Source organism: Apis dorsata, unplaced genomic scaffold (assembly GCF_000469605.1).
Source record: "Apis dorsata unplaced genomic scaffold, Apis dorsata 1.3 scaffold_196, whole genome shotgun sequence".
NCBI lineage: Eukaryota > Metazoa > Arthropoda > Insecta > Hymenoptera > Apidae > Apis > Apis dorsata.
Genome location: NW_006263480.1, coordinates 372,488 through 382,959, shown reverse-complemented (window position 1 = coordinate 382,959; position 10,472 = coordinate 372,488). Strand labels below are relative to the sequence as shown.

The following is a 10,472-nucleotide window of genomic DNA, read 5'->3' as shown; positions in this document are numbered from 1 at the left end:
TAGAAATAAAATGAAATAATTTTTTTTTGTCTCATTTCATTTAATGCAAATTTAAATTGCTTATAATTTAACAATTAAGACTTTTGTATACTAATTTTTGTATTTGTTTAGAATTTATCCTCTAAAGATAAAGATATTCGTTTCACGAATATATCATTATACATTATCATTATATTATATCATATATATATATATAATAAATATTGAATATAAAATAATTTTTCAATTTAGCTATATTTACATATATATAGTGAGATCAAAAGTAATAGGAATGAAAACAATTCAAAATAAATAATTAATAATTAATAATAAATCAAAATAAACATGACAAACAATTCAATATATATTATTATATATGAATGCAATTTTTATAAATAAAAAAATTTCATAAAAAATCATAATTAAAATATATATCTATGTATCAAAAGCATAATTGAAAATTTATCAACTAAAATTTTAAATAAACTATTTATCATTCAAATCATTAATCGTTAAATATATCTAATTGCAATTTTTAGATTATTCGAAGAGTAATTAGTTATAACTTTGAATAAAAATTACTAATAGTAATTAATACTAGAATGTGGTACCAATAGTCAAAAATACCATACGTATAACTTCACGTATAACTTTATCGTATAGTAAAGTAAAATGTTTAGGTTAATACACATTGTTATAGAAGTCACTTATTATTATATTCTATTTCTGTATAGTTTTACCTGATTTTGATTCTTGATTATTATAACAATTATTATTCAATAATCTTAAATAAATATATAAAATTATTATGTAAGAATTTTGATCGTAAACGTAAATACATAATAGTAAACATAATAGTTTCCAAATTATTATATTTATAAAATGAAAATTTTATCTCTTATATATATGAATCAATTATCAATTTTTTATACATAAAATAAAATATTATCAAGAAAATAAACTACCATTGACACCATATTTTTTTGTCAGTTCGAGAGCCTTTTCTCGTAGTAGAAGCTTGTCGAAAGAATTATTCATTGCATGTTCTCTACAAGCCCATTCGAATAATTTCTCTTTTATTCTCTTCATAGTCATTTTCGAGCTTATTTTGTTCGTGACATCATTTTAAAATATCAATGATAATTAATGATTTTACATAAGAAGAGTAACGTTATTTCTTAATTGGACATAGTTGCTGGATTCACTGGTAATTTTCGATTATCGAACGGATATCGTTTCTCGATTATGCGATTACTTGGAACTATTTTCAGAGTAGTCCACCAATTGGAAACTTAAAGCATCGTTTTTAATTGTTATTTTTTATTTCTCGCGTAATTTTCTTCAAAAAAAAGTTGTTATTTTACAAAATCAGCAAGGATTACAGTTTCGGTGAAGAAAATTAATTTGTTGAAGAATAATAATTTGGAATGAGAATTTATATATTATGTATTATTCTTCTATAGTATTATTTATATCAAAAAGTGATACACTAGAAACATTTTAAAAATCATGTAAATTTTATTATAACAAATTTATATGAAAAAATTTTATTCATATTATATTTATTCCTACGTATTTTGGTAAGTAATAAATAATAATATTTATAAAAATTGCATTGTTTTATTGATTGATTCTTGGATTAATGGATTAAATAAATTATAATAATTATATATTTATAATAAATTATAAAATTTAAAAAATTGGATAAAATTGGAAAAATTTATAAAATTTAAAAAATTGGAAAAAAAGATGGATGAGAATGAGTTTGGCAATCATTATAAAGATCGAAATATGAACAATTTATTCGAATTCTTATAAGAATTTTTTTAAAAAAATTTAATTTTTTGTTCTTATTCCTTCTCATGTATATTTTTTTAGAGTTTGAATTTAGATTTGTTATTGAGTTTAAGATTTATTTATTTGAAACTATATTTGAAACTTTTATGTTAATGTATGTAATATTAAAAATATTTTTGCTGAATATTCGAAAATTAGAATCAAATGGTAGTAACATATAATGGTAATAATATATAAGTAATTTAAATTTGCATTAGATAAAATAAAATCTTGTTTTCAAAACCAATCAAAATCAGTGAAGTGATTCCCATTTTAAATATTTATCAAAGTCAGTGTTCCAATGACGAATGATCAAAATGTGATATTTATGCAAAAAATTTAGCTCATAGCTTCATGTGAAAGCAGGAAAATGGGATACAAAGAGCTTTTATTTTCCTGGATATGCACAGTCAAGCTTGTGCATTGACCGCTCGATGAATATCATTCATCTTGCACACCGAGTTAAATTGCATTTCTCCGGGGCGTCGTCCTGACGAGACACTTTACATCGTAAATTTTCATCTAATACTCCGCTTTCTCATATTTTTTTATTCTTTATCATTCTCGACATTTCTTCTTTACCTTCTGCTCTGCTTTTCGCGATCGATTATATCCTTAAAGAGTCGAATGCGACTTATCGTTATAATTTAGATACGCCTGCGCTTTTATCAGCGAACAAAATAATTTTAAGCGAATTTGTTATATTTAAAGTCAAAATCTATTTCACACATAGCTAACTCATAAGATAATGCGATTAGAGAAATAGGCAGACACGTTACAATACCTGTGAAAGCATCAGCCGATGGAGAAAATCTGATTAATGGATTTCGTATTCTCACGCCATTAGCAACATTCGGACAGGACAGATTCCACTAATGATCGAACATCATTGCTCAAAATGAATCAGAATACGATAGATTTTGACGAAAAGTGAATTCTTCATAAATTGATTTGATTGTTGCATTTTTAACTCGATCAGAAGCGATAAGGTAACAAAAAATAAATAAAGTCGTTAACTCATTAATAAATATTTTCATAACAAACGATTGTTTTTTCATAGCATGAAATAAACGACAGAGGATATTCACAAATGCACAGTTAATTGTTTAGAATTGTATACAGACGCGTGTCGTTTAGGTTATATTTTGGATTTCAATGCGATGACGCAAGTGATGTTGCATTATCATTTCTCGGCCCACAATGTGATAGATTGCTAATCCAGTTGAATAAAATTTGAAATGAAGAATTAGATTATATTTATCATTTAATATTAAATTATTTAATTTAAATAATTTTAATTTTAAATTTAGTTAAATAAGAATAATGTTAATATTCTTACATGAAATTAATATATTTTTTTTTATAAAAATAATATATAAAGTGATCCATTTAATTTTTATTTATTATTTGGAATAGCTTGTTTGTTTTTGATAATATTAAAAAAATGTCAATAAAATTTGAATGTTTTCGAGGAAAAAATATTTTAATACAATTAATTTTTTTATAAGTAGATATAGAAATTATGTAAAAATCATGTAAAAATGTTTTTTAAGAATTTTTAATATTTATGAAATATTTTTATGAAATATTTATATCGAAAAATCATTAGTTTGAAAGATATCTTGGATTTTATAAAATTTATTATATAAAAAATAAGAAAAATGCGAAGCGATGCTCATCAATTCATATTTTTCTTGTTTTTCGTTTTATTATATTAAGTTTTATAAAATTCAAGTTAAAATATGTTTTAAATTAATTATTTTTCGACATAAAAAACTTAATATTTTTTTAAATAGAAAATAATGATTTACATTTATTAATGTATTAAAAACTATATAATTTCATTTAGAAATAAATAATCATATTTATATGATGTTTATATGATGTTAAGATTATTTTTATCTAATCTTTAATATCTTTAATATCTTTTAATATTATTAAGAATAAATATATATTCTAAACAAAATTAAATGAATCATTGTACAATTATTTTGTATATCTAATATAATTCTGTATACAAGATATATTATTTTAATCTGTTTCAAAAAAGTTGGATAAACTATCCGGTATATATAACTGTATGTAGAAAGTGTTTTTCTTTTACTCTTCCAAAACTATGGAAGATCTGAAAAAATATTTCATATTTTTAAAAAAATATGATATTAGAAAAGATAGATATTATATATTATTGTTATTTATTTGATTTTGTGATAATCTTGAACTTGCAAAAATTAACGTCGAATTTTTAAATTAAAATATATATTTTTTATTACATATATCTTTTAATATAAGTTATTATCAAGATATGAACTCTCAAAGCTTGACATGTTGAAAAAATTCAAATATTTCATATTGAATTATTAAAAAAATAATATTTTCTAGATTGAGCTAACAACATTTGAAAATATGAAGATTTGACGGAAATGAATATCACAAATTCGTGGAGCTAACAACTTTGAACGAATATGATCATAAGTTTCATTTAATCCTTTTCAAATATTTATGTCAAATACATATATATACATTATAGATCAAAATCATTAGATAGAAAATAATATTTATATTTTTAAAATTCTTAAATATATTAAATCAAAATATTATTAATATAATAAAAATAAAATAAAATAAATATAAACAAAGTTAAGTAAAGTAAATGATATAAATGTCGTTAAAAAATTTGTGCCATTATGGAACACATTTCATCATTGATGAAGCATTATATTCAAGGAATTAATAAATTTAAACATTTTCCTTCGTATTAAATTTTTTATAATATATTTTTTATAATTTTTTATAATAACTCGTCACAATAATCATGAAAATAGATTTTTGTCCAACTAAATTGGTGATCCATCATACTCTAATAGCCATTATATGAACGAGAAATCAATAAAAGCTCGTGATTTACAGGAATTTCCTGAAAAAAAAAATAGGTAACAAATGCATCAGTATTGTTCGATAAGAAGGTAAATCCGCTTAAGCGTTTTGTTATTCTACTTTAGCCGTTCAATTATTCATAATTCAACGATGATTGGAAGGAGGACGCTTCCTGATCGTACAGTCAGCTGCAAATCTACCTTCATATATGACTGTTTGGACAAACGGCATTAATTCTTGCTTTATCACGGCCGATGGGAAACTCTGTTTTCCCTGTTATTTATACGGTTGCTCGGAAACGTTCGACCATTTATCGGGACACTGAGAATGATCGTGCATCGCAATTCCTCTTCAAAGTTTAACTGGATCCTCATTAAAGAATAGTTAAATTCTGAAGAGTTGACTTTGTTGAATTACCAGGTAATTCAAATGATTTTCCACTGAATTTTTCACGAATAATACGAATAATTATATTTATAAATTATGAATTATGACGATTTATTTCCTCGTCTTATGTTGCTAAAAGATATTTTTAATTTATGGATTTCAATCTGTAAGTAATTGATACATGTATTAAATTATTATTTTTCCTTTTTTTTGCTATTTATACTTTTATTATTTTCAGAATGGTCGAGATTGATCGTGCATACTTATACTTCACATTGTGGTATTTTATCAGTTATAAAATTTTACAGAAAGTCTTCTAATGTTAAAATTCTAACTTTTCAAAACTTTGACTTATTTACAAAATAATGGAGAGACTTATAATATCGTAAGAATCAAATTTTTTCAATCATTTGATTATTTTATTTGATATATAATTATAAAAAAATAATTATTTTAAATAATTAATTTAATTTTCTAATTCATTAATTTTCTAATTCATTAATTTTCTAATTATTAGTTGATAAAATTTATGTAAAAGTTCAGAACACAAAAAACACAATGTTTTAAAATTTTATTTATTCCAAAATCCAATTCTTCTCTGTCCATTTTTATTATCCACTCAAAAAATTTCGTTCCAACCACATACAAACAATAAAAAGTACGTACATACTCTCAGAACAACATTTTCTCTAAAATTTTCTCCTGAAACTTATCTCGATTTTTCCCCTTTTTTTTCTTTTACAGATGAATATTTCCGTGGTACGATTTATTAATAAAAAATGATGAAATCCATCCGAAAAGAATTGGCGCGTTACCCGGCGAAAAAAGTTCTTCCATTAACAAAGCCACGGTTGAAACCATTCGACGTTGAAACTACTTTCGCGGAAGTAACTCTAGCGAGAAAAGAGCAGAAAAGAAAATATCACGGCCCCGACTCTCTCTTGTATTCGGCGATTTACCCCGTTGTGTGCATAATGAAAGTGTTCGGTTTGGCGCCCTACGATTTCACGGGTGACGAGATAACGCCCTCGAACGTCTGCCTCTTGTTCTCGTTCGCCTTTATTGGTATTTATTGCCGCATCATGTACATCGTGTACAGAAGATTCCTCAACGTAAGGAGGGACAAAGCGATTCTCAGCGTGGTGGAAACGACCAAGGTAATTCTCACATTTCGCGCAATCTTACGGCCGAGATAGGGCAATTTATGGTTTCCACAATGTTAACGTTACCGCAGGTAACCGTCAATTACCTCGTGGCTATGTACGATCTAATTTCCACGATATTCACGAGGAAAACGTTCAGCCGAATTTGGAACGCTCAACAAGATTTCGACGAGAGGCTCAGTCAATTAGGCTATCCACGAGAAGAGACCAAGATCAAGATCGCGACTTGGATACTTTTGGCGAGTCAGATCGTTATTTGGACGGCTGTTAATCAGAGTGGGATGTTTGCTTTCGAAGAGACGTGGACGTTTAACGTGAGTTACATGTGTATTTATATCGGTAGTGCGACAGCTGTGTACAAATTTTTCGGAATGGCAAGCATTCTCGGCCTCCGTTTCCATCAGCTCAATCAAATCGCGAAAGAGAATTTACCACCCAGAGTTGGATATAAAAGTAGCAACATTAGCAAAAAGGTAGCGTATTTATATATAGTTAATTTAAATTGTGTTTAACATATTACAAATAGTGATCAAGTAGATTTGAACATGGATAGATTAAATTTTTAGAATATTTTATAGATATTTGGAAAAAAAGAAGTCATACTGTACTTAAATTCGAATCTGAAAAAGATTTAAACTTTCTAATAGTCCAAAATAATCCAAAAATAGAATTAAAAATTCTTCATAGTTTCTTCAATTCTTTTTTAGTTATTCTTTAAATTTAATTGTATTTTAATCTGTTTCTTAAAATAGTTTTTAATTTTTTTAATTAGAAACATCATTTGTTATTGTCATTATAACTTATAAATTTTGAAAAATTAAAATTAATATTTTGCAAAATATTGAATAAATTATTATATATACTCTGTTAATAGCATTTGAATTTTACAAAATAAATTTTTTGACAAATTGAACTTGATCCCATCATATTGTAAAAAAAACTAATAAAAATGTTTCTTATTTATTCGAGCAAGACAATCCAAGATTTACACAACGATTTGATGCTATCTAGCGAGACACTAGGTTCTCTTTACTCGTGGTCACTATTGTTCTGGCTTGGAAATTTGAGTATACACAGTGTCAGCAATTTGTATTTCATCATCGATTGGGTCATCTTGACACCCTGGACCAACATTGCTTGGCCTCTCATCATTAACATGTGGTGTTGGCTGATCGGATTTATAACTCAACTTTTAGCCCTTCATATCGCTTGCGATTATACGATAAACGAGGTAATATTGATTTCATTTAAATATAATAATTTTACGAATAACTTTCAAATTAATTTAATATATTATTAATAAGATCATTATAAATCATTTCAAATTATTTTTCTGTAAATAAATATATCTATCATATAATTTTCCTTAGAACTCGATTGAACTCTATTAAAATTAGGCAAATTTTAAATCATCGTAACTTCGAAGATAATGATTTTCGGTCAATGAACGAAAGATCATTAGAAACGTGAAACCTTACTCTTTAAAATGCTTCTTGATTTATCTCGATACGACTTCCGGTTTTTGAGATATCATCGTGTAAAGGAAAAGATAATTTTTAGTCATTTCTTATTTTCGTCTTTATCGTGCACTCGGATCTCTCGCTCGCACGTCGTCTCACTGATCTATCCCAACCTCCAGACAAGTGCAGATTCCTGGAAGATATGCATGCATTTCCAAGAAATAAATTTAGATCATGGGTCTCACAGGCCCATTCATAAACTCTGCATTGTTTAAACACTATAGATGCTTTAAATCCTTATATCTCCGCAACGGATTGAGATATTAGAATGAAACAAAAAATAACTTCAATAGCATGGTTTTTTTAATTTTTTGAATAGGTTTTGATAATGAAATTTTTAATTCGTGCAATAAATAGGCAAAGTGACTTATACAAATATTATTTTAATATTTTATATTCTGCTAATATTTACTTTATTTTTTACATATATATTTATTTATTTAAGCTTAACATATTTATAATTTCATTAATTTCATTTTTTTTTTAGTTAATACGAATAATATCAAATCTTTTAAAATTATAAAAATTCTGTCAATTTATTTAAAATATTTATTTCATTCTTTTATCATAACTTCTATTTATGAATATAAATATCTAAAATAAATTAATTGCATTAATAAATTATTGCAAATTATTACATAAATTAATTGTATACAGATATTACGTATATCCATTTCTTCTATATTTTTTTTCATCCACCACAAATTTTTAATCGCAAAATCCTTAATTCCAGGCTAATTTTATGGGCGCCATTCTCATCGAATGGGATGCAAGAACAATACAAAAATTTCCATACGAAGCAAGTATCTATAATATTATTTCGTGTGATAAGAAATTATATTAATTATTATACCTTACACAGAATAGTTTTCGTACTTCGTTATACTTATTAAACAGACGTCTTCGTTTCTCCGCTGGTGGTCTTTTCGATATCAAATTGTCATTGCTCTGCTCGGTAAGTTCATTTTCTACAAAAAGATAAGCTCTTAATTGAAAACGATACTCTACTCACACGAACTAACTCGAAGAAAATCCATATTTATTTCTCGGTCATTCCAATTTCGCGTCTTTGTCCGCTATTAATCGCAAGATTAATTGAGCTTAATAACTATAGCTTTCAAATGTTAAAATATCGTAAATTGCATCACGAAATTATCTTGAAAACGATATCACAAATTGTTCCTCCATTTCCCATTCATTATCGAAACGAATTTCTAATGAATCCGTTGATAATCTAATTTCGAGATAACATTTCGTAGATAATTTAAATCAATAATGATTTAACTGTGATTTAATTTATTTCGAATAGAATATAAAGTTAATTTTACTGTTTAACAATATATTCAAAAAAGGATTAATTATTGAAGAAGAATATTGCTTTACAGATAGTCCGTGTGATATCAACGTATCTGATAATTCTTTTACAATTTCCTTCAAGCTTGAAGAATCCCGATAAGATTAATTAAATCTATCGTCTTGGACAAATATTATTCGACGAATATTTTTCTCACGTATTTGCGTCTAGATGATCAAACATACTTGAAACTACTTTCTGGTAAGTGATGCATGCAAACATGTTGAATAAGCACTAGGAAATATACAGAGTGTTCCATAATTGGAGGTATAATTGGATAAGAGATGATTCTTGATTTGTTGATATTGATACTTGTATTGTTGATATGATATTTGAATTGTTGATTTTTTTAGGTTCAAGGTCAAATGAATGACAGTAGGATCAAACTCTCTTTGTCTTAAGCATTTTTTTTTTATATTTTTAATATTATTCGATTTATTTGGAGAAGAGATTAAAATAAGATTCTTATATTTTTGAATTTATTTTACCAATTATATAAATTATACCAATTTTAGATTTTTATTTTAATTAAAATTTTGTATAATATTCAAATCATATTAATATTCATATATATTCTATGGTAAATATTTTTATAAATCAATATTAATATATGATATTTGCATGAGAATTTGTAATTGCCAAAAGATTTCTCTTAAATTTTAAGAGAATCAATTTTTTTCGTGAAATTTACACTCGGATTGGATAGGAATTTGTTACAGTGAGCAGGTGTGACAATTTTCTCTTTGTTACGCTTTTACCCAATAAGTAAAAGACGTAATCTAGATAATGGAATACGTTAAAATTGGATGATATTGAAATGAAAATGCAAATTTAAAAAAAATTGATGCATTCTCAAAAATATTCTTGTATCAATTTACTTATAATTATCAATAATAATATTTGAAATAAGAAATAAAAATGTTTATATACAAACATACATTATATTTTTAACTATATTAGATATACAATTAATTGAAAATAATAATTTTTTTTTATATTAATTAAAACAAATAAATTTAATATTTGAAATATTATTTGATTTTTTAACCATTAATTTAGTCAAATAAATTTATTTGTGAATTGCAAATTATTTGATTTTAACAAACAATATTATTATTAATTTGTAAATAATATGTGTATATTTGAAGAAATGAAATGTTATCTAAATCCCAAGAGAAATATAAATAATGATAGTGATAACTTATGGATGATAAATTATTTGATTTAATAAATATGTAAACAATTTTATTGTACAATATTAATATAGATTTAAAATAACTGAAATATATGCACAATTAAATATTTAAAAATTTTCATATAATCCTATCAATCAAATCATTAATGTTCCTAATAAAT

General features: G+C 25.0%; 2 protein-coding genes and 1 long non-coding RNA gene across 6 annotated transcripts in view; 2 read left to right on the top strand and 1 right to left on the bottom strand.

The window, feature by feature from the left end:
- The window catches only part of LOC102673107 (putative uncharacterized protein DDB_G0286901), a 4,971-nt gene extending 3,796 nt beyond the window's left edge, over positions 1-1,175 (bottom strand). The window contains exon 1 of one of the 2 annotated variants that reach the window (XM_006614725.2): positions 945-1,175. Coding sequence is in view for 1 of the 2 variants with exons in the window: in XM_006614724.2 (XP_006614787.1) it covers positions 945-1,074 (130 nt within the window). In the remaining variant the exon portion in view is untranslated. The remainder of the gene's footprint in view (positions 1-944) is intronic. The other variant, XM_006614724.2, reaches the window with a different exon arrangement.
- A 3,270-nt stretch (positions 1,176-4,445) lies between these two features.
- Positions 4,446-5,349, top strand: LOC102673026. Its single transcript, XR_421638.2, has 3 exons — positions 4,446-4,781; positions 4,854-5,112; positions 5,318-5,349. It is a non-coding gene; the product is annotated as an uncharacterized LOC102673026 (long non-coding RNA).
- Positions 5,350-5,436: 87 nt separating this feature from the next.
- On the top strand, positions 5,437-9,581 carry LOC102676599 (putative gustatory receptor 28b). Of its 3 annotated transcripts, XM_031509988.1 has the most exons (8): positions 5,437-5,453; positions 5,822-6,236; positions 6,314-6,715; positions 7,216-7,473; positions 8,496-8,561; positions 8,625-8,717; positions 9,148-9,317; positions 9,384-9,581. In XM_031509988.1, the coding sequence occupies exons 2-7, from the start codon at positions 5,859-5,861 to the stop codon at positions 9,226-9,228; spliced, it is 1,278 nt and encodes a 425-aa protein (XP_031365848.1). In that variant the 5' UTR covers positions 5,437-5,453; positions 5,822-5,858; the 3' UTR covers positions 9,229-9,317; positions 9,384-9,581. The 3 variants fall into 3 exon arrangements, with proteins under 3 accessions (XP_031365848.1, XP_006614814.1, XP_031365849.1); XM_006614751.2 differs by lacking the exon at positions 5,437-5,453 and having other exon boundaries at positions 5,797-6,236; XM_031509989.1 differs by lacking the exon at positions 5,437-5,453 and having other exon boundaries at positions 5,797-6,236; positions 9,148-9,321; positions 9,470-9,558.
- Positions 9,582-10,472: the final 891 nt, after the last annotated feature.